The sequence below is a fragment of the Saimiri boliviensis genome, chromosome 4 (assembly GCF_048565385.1).
Source record: "Saimiri boliviensis isolate mSaiBol1 chromosome 4, mSaiBol1.pri, whole genome shotgun sequence".
Classification (NCBI taxonomy): domain Eukaryota; kingdom Metazoa; phylum Chordata; class Mammalia; order Primates; family Cebidae; genus Saimiri; species Saimiri boliviensis.
In genome coordinates, this window is record NC_133452.1 from 87,489,459 (window position 1) to 87,510,249 (window position 20,791).

The following is a 20,791-nucleotide window of genomic DNA, read 5'->3' on the forward strand; positions in this document are numbered from 1 at the left end:
CCGCCTCGGCCTATTCTTATATTTACAAAGCCTCTCAGTTACTACTGGGTCTGAGCCCCAGATAAAAGAAGGTCAAGGGGAAGTTCATCTCTGGCCTTCGATCTCCATCAGAACCGCCTCCTCCCCAGACACTGCTGACATATGATTGTAGCACTTGGAATAAGCCAAGGCATGAAAAGTGCCCAGCACATAATAGGCTGTTTCTGATCAAATACTTTTAGGAACAAATCAAGGTTAATCATGGTGTACAGGCTGAATCAGCCTGCATTCATGTTTTGTTTGGCTAGAGTGTTTTTAAAAAATTCTCAGTGAGAATACTATGGGATGGGGCATCTGCTCTTTAGTCCACAGTCACCACCACTCCCTAATGCCTCAAACCAGTCAGGTTTTGCTTATTTACTTTCACAGCCTAGATCATGTGGGAAGCTAAGATTTTCATCTCTGCAGTCATACATGGTATCCCCTTGGGGAGACTCACAATGCATACTACCATATTAAAGGCCACAAAAAGTCCTGCAGTACAGCAACGTGTTTCACTTTAGGAGGCTGAAGTGGGAGGATCGCTTGAGGCCAGGAGTTCAAGAGCAGCCTGGGAAACATAGGGAGACCTGTCTCTACAAAACAAAACAAAACTAAAGGAGGTACCCAGGTTGGTGGCATTGATCTGTAGTCCCAGCTACGTGGGAGGGTGAGGCAGGAAGATCGTTTGAGCCCAGGAGTTCAGGGCTGCAGTGAGTTATGATTGTATCACTGCACCCCAGCCTGGGTGACAGAGCAAGACCCTATCTCTAAAAAAAGAAAAAAGAACCCCCTAATTTATTTATCCAGAGAACCCACTGTTTCCCCAGCAATATCCATTAAACACTGTGGAATGGCTGTTCTGAGTAATACACTTTGAGAAATGCTGTCATAATGTGGTCTACCTCCCAAAGGAGGACCAATGTCATAGAACATATCCTGAGCACACAGATCCAAGGGAACTGAGACGCCACCACTGTGTGGTCCCCTGGCACCCAACTCAAGGTCTTAACCATTACATGAATCATTTAGGGCACGATATGGTACTCTGGCCATCTCCTTAGTAGATGATAAGCTCCATGGCCAAAGGACTTAATAAAAATTAATTTTGTATTCCAAGTGCCTGGCACAGACAGTGCGTGACACATGTAGGTTGATGTTTGTATAATGAATAAAGAACAAAATGGTTGATGGGGCTTGAAGACAGGATTGGGCACTGCAGACTCAGCCCTGTAGCAAACTGGGTATTGGGAGAAACTTCCACTGGAAGAATACCTGGGGCCACATGGCACTGGGAGACAGCTGCTGATGCTGAGGCCCCATGTTGTTGAGGTGGATCCCACTGGGGGACAGGAGGGGCCGATGGGGGAGGGTGCTGCTGACCCGGGTCAGATCCGAGCTTGCTGGGTCTCCCATTCCTGCATCAGGAGGCCCCAGGTCCCCGTGGGAGCTCAGCATGGCCTGGGCCTGTCTGTCGCTAGAGTAGGTCTTCAGCTGACTGTCCTCACGCTGCTGGTGCTGGGGCAGGTGGCTCTGCTGGTAGAGGGGGTGGCTGTAGGGCTGCTGGGGCTCCTGGTAGTAGTACTGGGACATGGAGCCCAGAGGAATCAGCTGGACAGTGTGTGCCTGCTCTGGGGTATACTGGTGAGGGTCCCTGTGATAAGAAGGGGGCTGTAGGTGCATCTGTTGCTGCTGCTGCTCTTGCAAGTGCTGCATCATGGGTTGGGGCTGATAATACTGAGGTATCTGCATCGAACCCTGCCGCTGCGGCAGCTGTAGCTGCTGCGGCTGTGGCTGCGGCTGCGGCTGTGATGGGCGAATCTGTTGCTGCTGTGTCTGTATTTCTTGCATGGAGATACGCTGTTGCCCAGCTTGCTGCTGTTGCTGCGGTGGGTAATACTGGTGCTGCTGCATCTGTTGCATGTGCTGTGACAGCATCTGTGGGGCCTGCAGTGGCTGTCCTCCCTGCGCTGGCACCTGAGCCAGTGGCTGCTGGTAGTCATAATACAGGTGCCCTTGGGTAGGGTGCTGCCCGACCTGAAGAGCTGGTTTGGACAGCCCACCAGTGAAACCAGGGTGTGGCTGCTGGGGCACCTGCTGGTAGCGGGAAGGGATAGCCGGTGCTGGGGGCTCCATGGGCTTCTGAGACAGCAGCTGGCGGAGGGCACTGTCAGGGGCTCCATCCATCACTGCTGACTGGGTGTGCAGCACCTGGGCCATATTGTTGACCTGAATTCGCAGGTTTTGGTTGGCAAACACCTGGGTGAAAGAGTCCAGCTTGTGCAAGACACCACTGGTAAGCTTCTGGGTCCGGATCTCGCTGGCCTGGGAGTAGGTGTATTGGTAGCCATCAGTGGGCTCGGCCTGGGCTGGTGGCCCCCACATCATGTTTGAGTTGGCCAGGTTTCCACGTAGCTGGACATGGTTTCCAGGCCCTGCATGACTCCCCCACCCTCCCTGCCTCGAGGTATCCATTTGGCCAAGGTTTTTGGAGCCAACAGGCAAGCCCAGACCATCCCGCGTATCTTGAGGGAAATGGGGGGAGATGGGCGAGGCCTGAGGGGCATCCATCCCGCCCCCTGTTACTGCAGTCCCATAGTTGTGGTTCAGCCCGCTGTGGACACCAAGTGGTGGCTGTTGGTAGAAAAGGTTCTCACTACCATGCGTCACATGGTTGGTCTTGTACAGTTGCTGATCACCCATGCTGTCTGCCTTGGTTGTGAACGTCCAGCCACAAAACCATAAAAAAAGGTAAATAAAACAAACCCAAAAGGACTGAAACCCTGAGAAGCTGAGAGAAAGTGTCCGCACTACTCCACGGCTGACATGTCTGTGAACGTGGCTGGAGCCAGGTGTTCCTGTTGGCCTGTACCACTCATGTGCAGGGCGGGGGGTTTTACATCCTCTCCCTGGCTGAGGTACAGACCACACAGCACTGTGGTGAGGAGACGTCGCTCACGCCTGCAAGGCAAGATGCAAAAGACAGGAAAGGATTTATTTGGATGTTTTGTGATGAGCAATTGATATCTACCATGACCAGTGATAAAAATAAATATACAATCCCAGCTGCTTGGGAGGCTGAGACAGGAGATTTGTTGAGGCCAAGAATTTGAGACAAACCTGGGCAACACAGGAAGATCCTGTCTCTATAAAAATGTTTTTTTTTCAGCCGGGCGCGGTGGCTCAAGCCTGTAATCCCAGCACTTTGGGAGGCTGAGGCGGGTGGATCACGAGGTCAAGAGATCGAGACCATCCTGGTCAACATGGTGAAACCCCGTCTCTACTAAAAATACAAAAAACTAGCTGGACATGGTGGCGCGTGCCTGTAATCCCAGCTACTTAGGAGGCTGAGGCAGGAGAATTGCCTGAGCCCAGGAGGCGGAGGTTGCGGTGAGCCGAGATCGCGCCATTGCACTCCAGGCTGGGTAACGAGAGCGAAACTCCGTCTCAAAAAAAAAAAAAATGTTTTTTAAATTAGCTGGGTGTGGTGGCATGCACCTGTAGCCCCAGCTACTCAGGAGGCTGAGAAAGGAGGATCACCTGGGACCAGGAGTTTAAGGTTGCACTGAGCTATATTGCACCACTGCACCGTAGCCTAGGTGACAGAGTGAAACTCCGTCTCTAAGAATATATATATATGTGAGAAACAGGGGACTCGATTAGAAATAGCCAGGGTCATGCACGCCACACCCTTTACACTGAATCCGAGGATCTTAACTCTCACATGAGATGCAAACTCTCTTACTTTCGAGCCATTGTTCAATGGCTCAGTGATTCATTGATTTGTTAATTCATTGTTTTGTTCATTGATTAATTCATCCATTCTTCTGGGACCCTGCTATTGAAAGCCCAACACTATTCTAGGACCTGTGGGAAATATAAATAAGTTTAAGATATGCATTAATCAATTTATCTGTTCAACACATATTTATTAGACACCTACTAAAGGTAAGGCACAATGCTGAGAAATGACTAAGACACAGGCCTGCTCTCAAGCCTGTAGTTAGAAGAGGTGATGAGTCACATGGATAATTACAAAGGAGAAAAAGATACATGTAATCAAAAGGCAAAACTAAGAGAAGCAGGGTGTGATGGCACACACCTGTACCCCCACCTATCAGGAGACTGAGGTGAGGATTGCTTAAGCTAAGGAGTTCAAGACTAGCCTGGGCAACATAGCAAGACCTTATCTCCTAAAAAAAAAAAAAAAAAAAAAAAAAGAAAAAAAAGAAAAACAAAAAAAACGAGCGAGAGAGATGGGAATTCAGAGACTGGAAAGCTTAATTGCAGCATAAGAACAGAATTGGAGAAGGTTTCCAGGAAGAGTACTGTACATGTTAGTTTGCCTTTCAGGTCAACATAGTCACCTGTCTCCTTGTGGTTCCTGATCAGATAAACATCTGTGCATAGGGGTAACCTCCTGGCCAGAAGCTTTTGAGATGATCTGGCACAAAAAAATAGGCTGGGCTGATCAGATTCTCACTTGTAGAAACACTAACTAGGACATTTGCAGAGACTGGTCTGGGTCCCTGTGAGTCCATTCAGGTTCTTCAGTGAACTTCAAACCAAGGTGTGAACTCCATGGAACACATGAGGACTTTGCAAGCATTGCATATGCATCTAAAGTTTTAAGAGGTTCAATTCTCGGCTGGGCGTGGTGGCTCATGCCTGTTATCCCAGCACTTTGGGAGGCTGAGGCATGTGGATCACCTGAGGTTAGGAGTTTGAGACCAGCCTGGCCAACATGGTGAAACCCAGTCTCTACCAAAAATACAAAAATTAGCTGGGCGTGGTGGTGGGTGTCTGTAATCCCAGCTACTCAGGAGGCTGAGGCAGGAGAGTCACTTGAACCTGGGAGGTGGAGCTTGCAGTGAGCCAACATTGTGCCACTGCACTCTGACCTGGGTGACAAGAGTGAAACTCTATCTCAAAAAAAAAAAAAAAAAAGAGAGAGAGATTCAATTCCTAGATCCTCAACTTCTATAGACATTCTTTCTAGAACTCATGAGTGACAGAGGTGCAAGCTGTCCTTTTAGGCCTTCTCTTTCCTAATCACCCTCCTTTACTTTTGTAAAGTAAAAAAGAAGAGCAAACTTTTCATGTACTGCCCCAGTGAGAACAAAAAATGGAAACACTATAAATGCTGATCCTTGTCTCATGCTGGCACTATGTAATATTCATCTATGGATAAAAAAATTGAAAATAGAGCTAAGCACCAGCAATATTTTATTTCTGGACCTGGGTGTTAACTGCGTGCTGATTCTCACTCTGCTGTAATTCAAGCTAATTAACATACAACATACACGCCTGTATGTATATGACTGTGACCTGGTCATACACATACAGGTGTATATGTTGTATGTTTATTTTAAAAAGTTTGTTTTAAAAAGTCACCACCCCAAAAAATGTCACCAGTACCAACACTTCATTTAGAGATACATTTTCCATACAATTTAGCTATTTATGTTTACTATTCATCCAAATTAGTAATACATTTATGTTGTTTTGATCAATTGTGTACTATTAGTAATTGTGGTAACTCCAACCAGAAGAACATTTTAATACTTCGATCTTTGATTTTAGAAATTAAAAAAATTAAAACAGTTTCAACTTAATATAAAATTGTTACAGAGAAATACGGTAGGGAAACAAGTGAAAAAGTTCCAAGCATAAAAATATATTACAGATATCACATTAGGATGAAATTCCATAGGGCAAGTGAAATGAAAATAAAATTTCCAGAAGAAAAACGAACACTGACTATTAAAGAGGTGGTTCATGCATTTTTAAAGTAAATGACGGGAGGTATTAAATTGCTATGGTGTTTAGATTCTACTAGATACATTTAAAACAGTGATGTAATAGTTTTGCTTTAAAATATCAATGTTTACAATATACTGGAAATTGTATCTTCAGCGAATGTATGATAAAAAAATGTAGATGTAAACTTAAAACTGTATGAAGGGGCAAAAGGTTTTAAAAGATTCTTTTACGGAGAGGATTTTAAACAGAAAAGTCTGAAGACCACTGCAGTTGTCCCCCTCTACCTGAGAGTGAGCCAAGCTGGCCTCTGTCCCTTTCAGAACTACAAGAGAAAGAGATGGGAAACTTCAGATGAGGGGTTAGTTACATTTGGTGAAGGGAAGGGTGGAGGAAGGCGAGCTGCAGGAGGAAGGGGAGGCTGGCCAAAGATGGCTGCAGCAGTAAGAGGATGCTGGGCGTCAGGAGCGCTGAGCTTCAGAAGCAAGGAGACTAATGACCCTTGCTGCTCAAGGGTGGTCCAGGTCACCTGAGAGCTGGTTAGAAATGCAGAATCTCAGGCTCCAGCTCCAGCTATTGAATCAGAATCTGTATTTTATTGAGATGATCCCCACTCCGAAGTGAGTTATGTGCACATTAAAATTTGAGAAGCACTGAATTAGCAGACTCTTGCTGCATCCAGGTGAGACCCAAGTAAGACCAGAACTCAGATGACAGTGAGCAGGGAGAGAGGAAGAAATAAGAGAAACATCCCCTGTCTTGCCAGGGGGAAGCCACTCTCCTTCCTTGAAATGCTCTGGCCTTCTGGGCCTTATGACCTAGTCTCAGACATCTACTCCTTTCCTCACACATATTCTCTCCTTCGACAGCCTCATCCACTACCCATCCCTTCTGACCCCCAGACTGCCCCCAGCTCAGATGGTCTGAGATCCTGATCAGCTGCCTACTCTACGTCATCATGTCCATGTTCAAAGGCAACTCAACATCGTCTCTCCCAAACTGGACGCTGTTTTCAAAGAGCTCTTTCCTTGAACCTGCCATGCTCCCTTCCACTTCCAGGGCCTTTGTACACGATGCCCCTCACCATTTGGAGAGTTCTTCCCCTCCTCGCCCTCACTGGGTATCCTTCATATCTCTGCTCAGACTATACCTTCTCAGAAAGTTCACCCTGACTTCAATCCCCAGGTCTACATCAGATTCCTTTCTTACATGTTCTCATAAAACCGCATTCCTTCCCTTTAGGCTACTCTCCTCCGCTTGTAATTGTACTTCCACTAGTGCAATTATTTGATTAATGGATTTTTCTCTATTAGAGCAGGAATCACTTCTGTTTTTTTTTTTTTTTTTTTTTTTTTTTTTAACACAGAGTCTTGCTTTATCACCAGGCGCCAGGCTGGAGTGCAGTGGTGCGATCTCAGCTCATTGCAACCTCCGCCTCCCGGGTTCAAGCAATTCTCCCGCCTCAGCCTCCCAATTAGCTGGGACTACAGGTGTGCGCCACCATGCCCAGCTAATTGGTTTTTTTTTTTTTTTTTTTTTTTTTTTTCAGTAGAGGCAGGGTTTTACCATGTTGACCAGGATGGTCTTGATCTCTTGAAATTGTGATCTGCCCGCCTCGGCCTCCCAAAGAGCTGGGATTACAGGCGTGAGCCACCGCGCCCGGCCACCAGGTCTGTTTTTAGCTATGACTCTCTTCTTCAAACCTACCATAATGCCCAGCACATTGTAAGACTCCAATAAGGATTTAATTGAAGGAAGGTAGTAGTTATTGAATGAATAAATCAACAAATGAGAAACAATTAGAAAACAATGATCAAGTATCCCAGTAAATTGAGACAGGTAGAAAAAGATACTCAGTATAGGTCAAATTCTTAGGTTCTCATGAAGAATGGTTAGATTTCACCTTGGTCCTGATAGACAAATCGGACTTACAGAGGTGGAGAGGACCAGGAAGGGTATTCTGGACAGGGAAAAGCATGAACAAAGGCATGGAGTCAGGCGCAGGAGTTCATGCTGGGACATCATGTCCTTGTTCAGAACTCACCAATGATCAGGCTAAATTTGTAAGAAAGGGATAAACTGTAGCGAGCCTTAAAGTGACATCCAGCTGTATTATCCTTTGGGCATTAGGCCTGGCCATTTCAGGATGCTCTACCAGGCTTAAACATCTCCACTTAACCTTCTTTAAAAGCCTTACATGAAGTCACTCCTCCCAGGAAGAATTACTTGTTGAAACTCACCCGACTTTGAGTACTATTGATTTCCTGTCCTTGTTCCATGGCCCTGTGGATAGAATGGAAGCTAGATAACTGAACTTCTGTTGACATGTTTGCTTTGTTAAATCTTCCCAAACTGCTAGGGAAAGGGACTACTTTGCATTCTGAGCTGCAGGAATCTGTTCTTTATTTCTTGACATTTCCAGAACTGGAATATGGTTTATTTACAAGCACAGAACCCTAGATGGAACCCTAGGTGGGTTCCAAAAGTGTAATTCTTGGGCTGGCAGCTCCAGCATCACCTGGGAACTAATAAATACGAATTCTTCGGCCTCATTCAGACCCAATGAATCAGAAACTTAGGCTGGGGCTCGGCAGTCTGCATTTTAACGAGCCCTCCTGGTAAGTCCGATGCACATTCAAGTTGAAGACCACTGCTCCAGAGATAATCCAGTTTTCCCACATGACAGGTGAAGAAACAGAGGCCCAGAGATGTAATTTCTGGGCCTAGAGCAGTGCCTCACTGAAAGTAGGCAATCAAGCCTCATTTGTTCAATGAAAGACAAGGAAAATGGCCAGGTGCGGTGGCTCAAGCCTATAATCCCAGCACTTTGGGAGGCCATGGCGGGCAGTTCACTTGAGGCCAGGAGTTCGAGACCAGCCTGGCCAACATGACAAAACCCTGTCTCTACTTAAAAAATACAAAAATTAGCCGTGTATGCTGGTGCACGTCCATAGTCTCAGGTACTCAGGAGGCTAAGACACAAGAATTGCTTGAACCCAGGAGGCGAAGGTTGCAGTGAGCGGAGATCAAGCCACTGCACTCAAGCCTGGGCAACAGAGTGAGACCCTATCTCAAAAAAGAAAAAATAAAGAGAGAGAGAGAGAGAGAGACAGAGAGACACACACAGAGAGAGAATATGATTCTTTCCTGAAACACCATCAGGAGATGATGGCAAAACCATGTGCTATTTATTTTACATTAAATGTGTATGTTTTTTTGAATAGGTACTATATTCACATGGTTCAAAATTCAAAAGGTTAAAAAGGATATGCAAAACAGCAAAAATTATCCCAAATAAATGCTTGAAATAAAATGAAAATTACGCAAATTGTAAAAATAAGGGCATATGTGAAAAGTCTCCCTCCATCCTCTACCCCCATCCCCAACCAACCAGCACCCCTTCTGGGACAGTCAATCAAGTTCTTATATATCCTCCTAGAGACACTTTATGCTCATATAAGAACACTGGTACACAGTCCCTCTTATACAGATGGTAGCATACTAGGCCATGGTTTAGCATCTTGCCAAAAGGGCTATTTTAAACATATCATTTAAAACCTGGAAACTGTTCTTCTCAGTGGATCAGTCTCACAGAATTCTTATAATACCAACTCAAGATTCAAGTCTTTATTATTTTTCAAACAAGGTAACTGTTTTGTTCATTATGTATAACAATTTCTACTGGGTAATTTGTACCAGGAGCTTTTTCACTCATGAACTAATTAACAGAACTGTTACTTTCCCATTTCTTTGGTCAATTTCTTTCTCAGAGGGGGACTCTGGGATTCCCCCTAGTGGGCTCAACAAATAAATGCCCACTCAGAACCTAAGGTGCCCCTCCACGCTCTCCCAGAGCCTATGACCGCCTTTCCTCTGCACTGACCATGTCACGGTCAGGCAACCCATTTCTGTGCCTGTCTCCACACTGGCTGCCCAGTCACTGTGATGTAGGGACAGCAGCCTGCCCACGTGGCATCCTCAGGGACTGGGACACAGCAGATGCTCAACAAATGCTCACTGAACTGCAACACTGCACCTTGCAAAGGAGACCGAGAGTGGCTTGTTCCCCACTGCAGGTCCGATGCCTCTGACATGGACTGAGGGACAGAATTTACTATTTATTCTCTGTTGAAGGCATAGTGCCCTAAAGCACCAAATTGATGGAGCGCTGAAGATAATAACAAGGCTCTACAGAGACCTCCCGGCACACTTTTTCTATACAGGGCCAGCTAGTAAATATTTTCAGCTTTGGGGCCCATACATATGGTTTCTGTCACAACTCTGCCACGGTAGCGTGAAAGCGGCCGTAGACCATAAATACATGAATGGGCATGGCTGTGTTCCAATACGACTTTATTTATGGATACTGGACTTAAATTTGATATAATTTTCACATACCAAACACTATTCTTCTTTTGATTTTCCTTCAACCAATTAAAAATGTAAAAATCCTTCTTCACTCACAGGCGGTACAAGAATAGGTGTGGGGGGCTGGATCTGGCCTGAGCCATGGTTTGCTTGACCCCTGTTCTAGAGCATCAAATCTCTCCACATACCCACCGCTGGGCCGGGGGCACCAGGAGACAGAGCCAGCGTCTGCAAGGAGGCTATCTGTCCTAAGGGCCTTTGAACCAGAGGGCCAGAGAGCTACATCAGAAGAGGAAGTTGACTTTGGCCGAGGTCTCCACAGGACCTGTTTGCTTACAATTCAGAAGGGGTAACACCCTGCTCCAGCCAGACCACCATTGCTTGTTCGAGGAAGAAAAACCAAAAAGATTTTCCTTTTTCCGACCCTGGGCCGTTAGTTGGAGACTGTATACACAATTCTCCAAATGCCTTGGCTTGTGTTTCAGTCCAGCCTTCCTCTCGGCTCTGTCAAGGAAGCTTCGCTCAACTCCCCCGGGGCTCCTCTTACTCCAGCTAGCTCCCGGCTCCCCCAAGCAGGCAGGAGCCAAGGGCAGCTCTCCAGGATATGGGCCGCAATTCGCCGGCTTCTTTTTTAGCACCGTTGTTGTTCTAAGTGCTTTCTGATTAGTCTTCTAAATAAATCCAGTGGGTATTTTATAATCGAGGAACCCGATTATCGTGGGCATGTGCTGCCAATGACAGCAGCTAGCGCCTAAATCTTCCTCTGCGCAGCGAGCGGCTCACTCTTACTCCTTCACAGCCCTGGCTTTCCTGCTGACTCTGGGCGGTGGGAGGATTTTCAAGGTTCCCTTTGGGCAGCAAGAAACATTCATTTGTCCATCCTCTGGTCTCATCAATTGCTCCCTCCAAGCCCTAGGGATCAGTAAGAAGCCTGACGGATAGCGCAGGAACCTGCGGAATGGAGGGTTTGGATTTTGCTTCCTGCAGGTGGCTCCTCATTAGGAAATAGAGATTGGAGTGATTTCACTTCACATTTCTTTTTTTTTCTTTTTTGAGACAGAGTCTTGCTCTGTCACCAGGCTGGAATGCAGTGGCGCAATCTCGGCTCACTGCAACCTCTATCTCCAGGGTTCAAGCAACTCTTCTGCCTCAGCCTCCTGAAGAGCTGGGATTACAGGCATCCACCACCACACCCAGCTAATTTTTGCATTTTTAGTAGAGATGGGGTTTCACCACGTTGGCCAGGATCGTCTCAATTTCCTGACTTTGTGATCTGACCACCTTGGCCTCCCTAAGTGCTGAGATTACAAGCGTGAGCCTGCCCACACCCCTCTTTTTTTTTTTTTTTTGAGATTGAGTCTTGCTCTGTTGCCCAGGCTGGAGTGCAGTGGCACAATCTCAGCTCACTGCAGCCTCCACCTCCTGCGTTCAAGCAATTCTCCTGCCTCAGCTTCCTGAGTAGTTGGGACTACAGACACGCGCAGCCACGCCTGGCTAATTTTTGTATTTTTAGTAGAGATGGGGTTTCACCATGTTGCCCAGGATGGTCTTGATCTCCTGACTTCGTGATCTGCCAGCTTTGGCTTCCCAAAGTGCTGGGATTTGACAGTTGTGAAAGTTATGCTTTTGGGTTGTCACTCACTGCTATCTTTTCTCTGGGCTGGCTATAGTTCTTTACCAGGGACTTTAACATCATCTTCCCACTGCGACTACCATATGTCACTTCTCTCTCTCCCTAGCTGCCATGGAGTGGTATGGAAACTAAGGACATGCAGAGAGAAGTGGGGGCGGCAGAAGTCTAGGGTAACTTCCTGGAGGAGGCAGCCATGGTCTGAGTGGGCTTTGTTGATAGATTCCTGGACACATTTGTTTCATACTACCTCCCCTAAGTATCCAACAGCAGAGTTCTGCCTGATACAGCTCCAGGGCCCTGGCTGGGATGGCCTCACCCTCCTGTGTGGTTTGAGCTCCATATTGTGGCTCCCACCCTGTGAGGTCTGGGGTTGCCAGCTGCCCTTTCTGCCTGCTCCTTGTAACATTCTTTGGGGTCTTTTTCGAAGCCTCATACTTCCTCAGATTGTGAGCTTAACGATACACGTTTGTCCCGCAGCAGTCCTGACATGATTAGGATTGCAGGAAGATTAGGAACATGGACATCGGCTCTGTGGATATGGTGTAGTTAGAAGAGCATTGGAAAAAGCTGGGAGTGGTGGCTCATGCCTATAATCCCAGCACTTTGGGAGGTCAAGACCCACAGATCACTTGAGCCTAGGAATTTAAGATAAGACTGGGCAACATAGGTGAGACCCCATTTCTACAAACAATTAGCCAGGTCTGTAGTGGTGTGCACCTGTTGTTCCTGCTACTGGGGAGGCTGAGGTGGAAGAATTACCTGAGCCTGGGAAGTGGTGAGTGATGATTGCACCACTGCACACCAGCCCTACCAAACAAAAAGAAAAAAGGAAGAACAACAACATTGGAATAGAAGACAGGAGCCCTGGCCTTTGGTTCTACTGACTCCATGTGACCCTGGGCAAGTCATTTGCCCTCTCTGGCCTTCAGTCATGGCTTTTCCTATATCCAGATAATTGAACCAAGGTTTTTCTAGAGAGAGAGCCTGAATAACATCCATACAATCTCTGCTTCATCTTATATTGACTTGTAGAGACTGAGATTCAGGGTTCTGGATCTAGCTGGTATTCACCGCATCGATCTGGTGACTGTTGAGGGGTCAAATGCATGCAGTGTAGAGACCAATGTGGTCTCCACTCTCTTCTTACGACACACAGAAGCTAGGGAGGGGAGGTGATGTGAGATTGATGTAGCTGAGCACTTCCTATGTGACAAACTGCTCTGGGAGACTAGAATGAAACAAGCTTCAACACAGTTACCTGGGAATAACGACTCCCATATCAGGACTGATAAAGTCAGCTATGGCCTCTGGTTCCAAGGAGAAAGTGGCAGATGCAAATGCAGCGATCCTGTAGCAAACTTACAACCATACTTACTGCACCTTTCAGCTTAAAGGGAGGGGTGCAACAGGCTCTGAGGGGGGCATGCCAGGGATGAGGACCACTCCAGCCTGCTTGGCTCCCCAGGAAGCCTCCTCCCACCCCACAGCTGACACCATCCTCCATTACCTGGTGGCAGCGAGGTTGACGACGCAGCTGAAAGGTCTGCAGAAAGAAGGCAGGACGGGGAGTGCCAAAACAATCCTTCTGTGATTCCCTGAGTGACCCAAATGCTGGTTACTTCATAATCGCATGTGTCTCCTAAGAAGGAGTTGCTAAGAGAATTTCAGAATCAATCATCAATCAGATTGAAGACCTGCTTTGTGCCAGGAGAGATGAGAGGTCAGGAGTGCCCCTGGCCTCATGAGGTTTACGGTTACAAAACTGAGGACCTCACAGCTCAGACCAGCATCTGTGCCCTGCCATCCTTTACAGCCTTTTATATCAACTCACATCAGGACCTTCCATGCCAGGGCTGCTATGGGACAAACCTGTCTCTTCAAGATTATAATCTAGGGAGGAGGAGGTTTCCAAAGGACCCCAAGGAATGCCACAATGGGAAGGCAGAGAAGAACAACTGGTGACCCCAGGCCTCGCAGGGTGGGAGCCACAATACAAGGCTTGGGCCTCATAGAAGGATGAGGTCACTCCAGCCAGGGCCCACGAGGTGCAGTAGGCAGACCCTTGCTGTTGGGGACTCTAGGAAGGTCTCTGCAGGGCACTTGGCTGGATTGGTCTAGTCCCAGGGCCCACAGGAAGGATCCTGCACTCCTGCCCCATGACTTGGGGCGTGGGGCCTCCTGAATCAGCACCTGGGACTTCAGCCAAACAAAGGATCCCTGTCCCTGCAGCTGTCCTGGGCAGGGCAAGGCAGGGCAGGGCAGGGCAGGGAGAATGGGAGGAGATTTCCCTTCGGCTGCTCTGATGAAGCCCCAGCAAGAGTAGGGATAAAGATAGAGGGGAAGTGGTGCTGGCAGGGAGAGCTGACCCCCTTAGCCCCACCCACAGTCTCAGAGTGAATTATTAATAGAAGAAAACACAAGTCAAGCACCTGCAGGCTCTGCTGCTATCACTGAAGCTCCACACCTAGCATCATGGAGCCCAAGGGCCAGAACAGCCTCCAGCAGGCGGGCAGGATAGAGCAGCTTCCTCTGCAAGGGACAATAGGGAGGGGGGTGGTTGGTGCTGTCACCACATCCTGGCCACGTACATTGAGATGGCAGCAGACCCACGGACTCTCCAGGCCTGCGTGAGTGGGAGCTATACTCCTGAGCCGATCAGCTGGCATGGCTTTGGTGTGTGGCCTTCCAAGACATCAGGCTGTATAAAAAAACCAAAGGGTCACCCTGGGCCCCAGAGAAGGGGCGATCATCTTGGGTGACAACCACTCCCCTTCTTTCTGGAAGAGAGCTCACAGCTCACACAGTAACAGAGTCAGTGATGTATAAAGTCAGTCGGTAAAATAACTATGCAATAGTGTTCTTGTGTTTGGGTCGTCGTGGGGCCCCTCTGCGTCTCCTGCCTGCATTTCAGACTGAAAGCCCTCATGGAAGCCCAGGGTATCCCAGGTTATGATGTCAGTGCCACGCAGGAGCATTCTGTAAACACCGGCGGGGACACCGAGCCACATCCTGGGCAGTGCCACGGCCCCAGGCTTTTCACTTTTAAGATAAGGGGGCTCCGACAAGCAATCTCCACAGTCCCTTTGGCTCAGAGTTCTGAGGTCTTTTGGGGAATTCTGGGAGTCCACAAACAAACCCAAGGGGACCTCTGGCGACTGGGGCTGGAGGCCTTCCAGCGGGACTTCCTGAATCGCTCCCTCCTCCAAGCCTCGGAGGATCCGGATCCGGTTCTGGCCTCCTCCTAGAAGCCCTGGGGGAGAGTGAATCTCCCTCAGGCACCCGCCTCCCAGCAGGCGCAAATGCTCAGCTCTGAGGGAGGGCAGGGGGACCCCCAGCTTGCTCGTCTCTGGGGATCAGCCCGTGCCTCCCTTGACAGTGTGAGTGAGTGCTGAGCAGGCACTGACCCAGGGCAACCAGGAAGAAGCCTCCAAGTCCATGCCCTGCAGCCCCGGGGCTCAGCTCAGCCGCTTGGCTGTACCTGACCACCTCTCCCCTGCTCTTCACAGGAGGCCCGCTTTCCTAGGCAGATGGGCGAGACTCCTCATAAGAGGGTCCAGGGGAAGCCTCACCCTCATGGCACCCCTCGGGGGCCCCTGGGAGGCTGCTGAGGGAGGGGAAAGGAAGGAGGGAGGGAGGAGGCCAGGAAGCCAGCGGGGAAGATACACGTGAGAGGCAACCGCGCGCGGGAGCTGCAGGCAAAGTCTGTCAGGAGGAGCTGGTTCCCAACTGGTTCCAAATCACAGCACGCCACCATCAAGGAAAACAGTGTGTTTTAATTCACAAATGCTTCTAAGAATTCAGGGTTATGGAACAAAGGTGGAAGTGAAATTCTGTCTCACTTAAGATTCCCACTGTTGGGAGCTTGGTATGTGGATGGCGGGAGGGATGATGAAGATTGGCTTCTGGCCACCAAGAGGCCTTTGTGGATGAAGACCGCTCCTGCCCTTGCTGGGTTTGCTCCCCCTCTGGCAATCTTCACACTCCCGCGGGAAGCCCCCAGACCTGTCTGCACTTGCTCAAGGCAGATATCCTGTTGGTCACTGGCCCCCATTATCTCACAGTCCCAGTGACTGCCAAAACAACTTCCCTTTGCTGCTAGGGGATCCCTGTGGCTGAACTAAGAAGACAGAAATGTGCCCCGGAGCCTGGGCTGCAGGGAGAGTGTGAGGACCAAGTCTTCGCTAAAGGTTTTACAGGCCCAGACACGCATCCTTCTGTTTGTTGGAAACATGACCTCACCAAGCTCAGTCACCTCAGGTATTTTATTTTTCAAACAATACTAGATTTCCAGGTCCATAGAAACAGAATTGTGTTTAATAGCTATGTTTTTAAAAACCTCTCCCTTTTTCTCCACTGTGCCACGGTGTTTGGCCAAAGCAGATTCACTCAATGTTTATGGAATACAGCAAACAAGTTTGTCAAACATCAACCCTGTATGCATGGTAAACGATTAGGAAGTGAAGGAGCCAATCCCCTTCTCCGGCTCAGCTGAGGTGGTCCAGAGTTACATCTAGGATGCCTGGTTAAGAGTGCCCAGACTCTGCCAGCATCCTCCAGCCCTGCGTGGAGGCGGGTCACAGAGGGGCGGCTGCAGGCGGGACACTGTGGCGCCGATGAGCTGGACTAAGATACTGCTACGCAAACAGGAAGGAAGAACAGCAATGATGGCTAATGTGCACTGGGCGCTAACTCCCGGGCCAGGCACAGTGCCAAGTCTCTAAGAAACCCCTCCCAATAACCCCACAAGGTGGTAAGTGCATCCATCACCTTTAACTACCTTACCAACCTCCCGATGACATCTTGCAATGAACATTCTCAGATGCATCCCCTTAGGAACATCTGTGAGAATTTCTTTAGGATACCTACCCAGGACTAGAGGAAGGTGTGATGCTTTTTATGTGTCAGTTTGGCCAGGCTGAACTACTGCCCTCAGAATTCCCTTTCTAGGGACTTGGATAAAGCAGAGACTCGTAGAAAATGACATGTAGACAAGTGTGTACACTGCAGTATTCTTAGAAAAGCCAAAGACTGAAAACAATTCAAATACCCAACCATAAGGGAATGATGGAAGGAAATCGTGGAATAACCACAGGACGGGATACTATGCAGTTGTTAAAAATAACAAGGAGGCTGGTTGTGGTGGCTCATGCCTGTAATCCCAGTACTTTGGGAAGATGAGGCAGGGGGATTGTTTCAGTGCAGGATTTAGTGACCAGCCAGGGCAACATGGTGAATCCCTGTGTCTACAAAAAATACAAAAATCAGCCATGTTTGGTGGTGCATGCCTGTAACTCCAACTACTTGAGAAGCTGAGGTGGGTGGATCAATTGAGCCCAGAAGGTCAAGGCTGCAGTGAGCCATGATGGCACCATTGCATTCCAGCCTGGGTGACAGGGTGAGATCCTGTCCCAAACAAACAAACATAACAAAACAAACAAACACAAAACCTAAAAAGAACAAGGAAACTCTCTATGAAATAATATGGAAAGATGTCTAAGGTTAAGTGAAGAAGAAATGTGGCACAGTATGTTTAAAATGTTATCTTTTGTGTAAAAAATGGTTAAAATAGGCTGGATGTGGTGGCTGACGCCTGTGAATCCAGCACTTTGGGAGGCCAAGGCAGGTGGATCACCTGAAGTTGGGAGTTTGAGGGCAGCTTGACTGACATGGAGAAACCCTGTCTCTACTAAAAATACAAAATTAGCCAGGTGTGGTGGTGCATGCCTGTAATTCCAGCCACTTGGGAGGCTGAGGCAGGAGAATTGCTTGAACCCAGGAGGCAGAGGTTGCAGTGAGCTGAGATCACACATGGCACTCTAGCCTAGGCCACAAGAGCGAAACTCTCTCTCTCTCAAAAAAAAAAAAAAAAAAAAAAAAAAAAAAAGGTTAAAATTGAATATATATGTATATATGTATATAGATAGTTGATTTTTGTTAGTTGTGGTAGTTACAGCCTATAGAGTCTCTGTGATCACTGAATTAGTCAATACTGAGTCACTGCTCCTAAGGGAAGTATAGGGTTAGGTTCCTGCAAGCTCCTGGTTGCAACATTTTCATCAACTGATCAGTATATAACTTTGTTTTATATGCATCTACTTAAAGGATACCTTATTTAACATCTATTTTTTCATTCATTAACATTGACCTCACAGCCAATAGTACTATAACTAATACCTGAAAGGAGCTTATATAATTCACCCATTTTCTCTGTAGGGCATATCCCAGCCTTCTTGTGCTGAGAACAGTAGGCAACACCAGCATATTACACTTGGGGGCCATTTTAAACAGTGAAATCCACAACAAAAACCACAACAACATGAAAAATGCCACATTAAATGTGACACGAAAAGGACCCTTGTGTCCAGCAGGAGAGCTGAAATAAGAAGGTGGAGTTGCCTTGTTCAGCCTCAGCTTGGGAACCTGCATCAGGCGACTCACAACTTTCACTGCTCTGTGCAGGTCCTCCAATGACCAAGAAAGCACCGAGCATCAGTTCTGTGGTTACACATTGAAATTTGCAAGTATGGAATCTGAATAACAAGGATCAACTATGTAGTTATTAATTGATGTATATTCATAAAGAAAATCTGGAAGGATCCAGGAACTAATAATAGTTGTCTGTGGGGAGGTAGCGGAAACTGGGCTAACTGGGGAAAAGAGCAGGAGAGAGACTTTCATTTTATAACTTTTTGTATTTTTTTTGAACCATGTGAATATATTACTAAAAAAATAGATATAATAAAAAACACACACACAATTTTTTTTTTTTTTGAGATGGAGTTTTGCTCTTGTTGTCCAGGCTGGATTGCAATGGTGTGATCTTGGCTCACCACAACCTCCACCTCCCGGGTTCAAGCGATTCTCCTGCCTCAGCCTCCCGAGTAGCTGGGATTACAGGCATGTGTCACCATGCCTGGCTAATTTTGTATTTTTAGTAGAGATGAGGTTTCTTCATGTTGGTCAGGCTGGTTTTAAACTCCCAACCTCAGGTGATTCACCTGCCTCTGCCTCCCAAAGTGCTGGGATTACAGGCATGAGCCACTGCACCTGGACGAGAAAACCTTATGTGCACTTAATTGCAGTACATTAATACCTTATGAATTTATTTGAACTTAAAACACAATTATCTTACTGATCTTTTCAGGCAGAGTCCAGGACTTTTCTTTGTTCATAGATCTGTGGAATAGAGCTCTGTATTTATCTTTTATGCATAAACCACTGATGATGCATAATCTATAATTTTTCAGTTTGGTTTCTTTAAAAAGGAGCCAGAAGTAGAGGATCCTGGTAAAGGAATTGTACAGTAGCATCCTCTGACAGGTTTTTATTTTCCTCACCCTCTAGTGCCAATCTTTATAATTTTTATTTTATTTTATTTTATTTTATTTATTTTTTTGTAGAGACAGGGTGTCAGTGTTTCCTAGGTTGGTCTTGAACTTCTGGCCTCAAGCAATCCTCATGCCTTGGCCTCCCAAAGTGTTGGGATCACAGGTGTGAGCCACTGCACAGTAGTGCCAGTCTTTAATAGTTGTATTGCTCATATCTAATTTGGCAGCAATTCTCTTTTGGCGGCTTGCTTTTATCACCTCTTTCCAAAGCATTCAACAGTGAAAAACGTGTTGCCCGTCACACATTCTCAGCTGAGGTAGAACAAGGCGACTCTTACTTTCCATTGAAATAGCACTTCTCTTTCTTTTTTGCATTTATAGTTCATCAGCTTATATCACATTTAACTAATTTACATAATTACAATAACAAGGACAACTGGCATAAGCACGTTTGGGGACCAACACAGCCCCTGACTACATTTGTGGGCATGGGTGCTCTGTTTGGGGGAGTGCTGGCAAGCTGTGGAGCAGGGCAGCTGCCACTCAGTTACGTACAGGCAGGTTAAAGACAGTTCCACCTGCATGTGAGTGTGCCTTGCTAACTTTAACATGTTAGGAACATGCTAGATGCCTCTGAACCATGCCTTCTGGCATTGTGCTTCATGCGTTCAAATGTCGGGTAAGTGTGTACAGGTCAGGCACATGCTCCTCAGGCAGATAGCTGGGGTCCTGCCTGAGCCGTGGTGCTCAGAGTCGAGCTGTCATGGGGTAGGCACTCTGCAAACATTTTCTGAAATTAGCAGACTTTTTTTTTTTTTTTTTTTCCCAAAGGTCTTCAAGGTAAGATTTCTGACAATACTGACATTCACACTTCACGGTTTAGGAAAGGGATGAGGAAGGGCAGGTCTGTAAGATCTCCTAAAGTGTCTGGGATTAAATCGCCAGTGGGTCCCCAGTGCTCCAGGATGAGGAGCTCAGCTGTTTAGGGACCATGTGGAACCCTCTGTCTGCAAAAGGGGAAGAGCCCAAGTCTATGACCTGAAGCCAAAAGGCCTCTGTCTCAGCAGATGACCTTGACCCCTGCTTCACAGAGAATGGGGGCTGCTGGCCTTTGCCCTCTCCACCTCCTCCCGCCAAACAAACTTTCACACCTCCTGCTGCCCTACCTCTTTCCTCTTCACTTATCTGAAACGACTGGAGACCCTTTACCCAGGATCCTGAATCAGAAACTGGGACCCCCAAGAGCCCACCACCTCTCTATTCCCACTCATTTCCAAGAGATGATCAATTCCTGCCCACCTCTCCTGCACAGCCTTTCCCTGGCCATCTCCTCTCATTCCATAATACGTGCTCTTCTGGTTGGGTCTCACCCCCTCCAGCCCTCTCCTTAAAACCTCCAGTGCTCCCTCTGCCAACCGGTAAGTGTCCAAACAGCTCAGCTGGGCACAGAAGGCCCTCATGATCTGGCCTCACTCACCTTTCCAGTGATTTCCACCCACCCAGGTACACCCTGAGCACCTGTCCTATGGAGTCAGAAGGTTTCCAGAATGCTGGTCCTTCTGCCTGAAAGCTCTTTCTCCCATTCTCCACCTTCTCAGCCTACAAGTTCCTGTTCAAACCTAATGTTTTTCATGAAGTCTTCCTTGATCCTCAGCCACTCATCACAACAAAACATTTATTGCAT

The 20,791-nt window shown here is 47.4% G+C and overlaps 1 protein-coding gene across 10 annotated transcripts in view; it reads right to left on the reverse strand.

Annotated features, from left to right (window-relative positions):
• TRERF1 (transcriptional regulating factor 1) overlaps positions 1 to 20,791 on the reverse strand; it is a 235,432-nt gene that overhangs the window by 43,085 nt on the left and 171,556 nt on the right. For all 10 annotated transcript variants that reach the window (XM_039467377.2, XM_074397803.1, XM_074397807.1 and 7 more), the window contains exon 5: positions 1,294 to 2,979. In XM_039467377.2, the coding sequence (XP_039323311.2) occupies positions 1,294 to 2,721 (1,428 nt within the window). In that variant the 5' untranslated portion in view covers positions 2,722 to 2,979. The remainder of the gene's footprint in view (positions 1 to 1,293; positions 2,980 to 20,791) is intronic.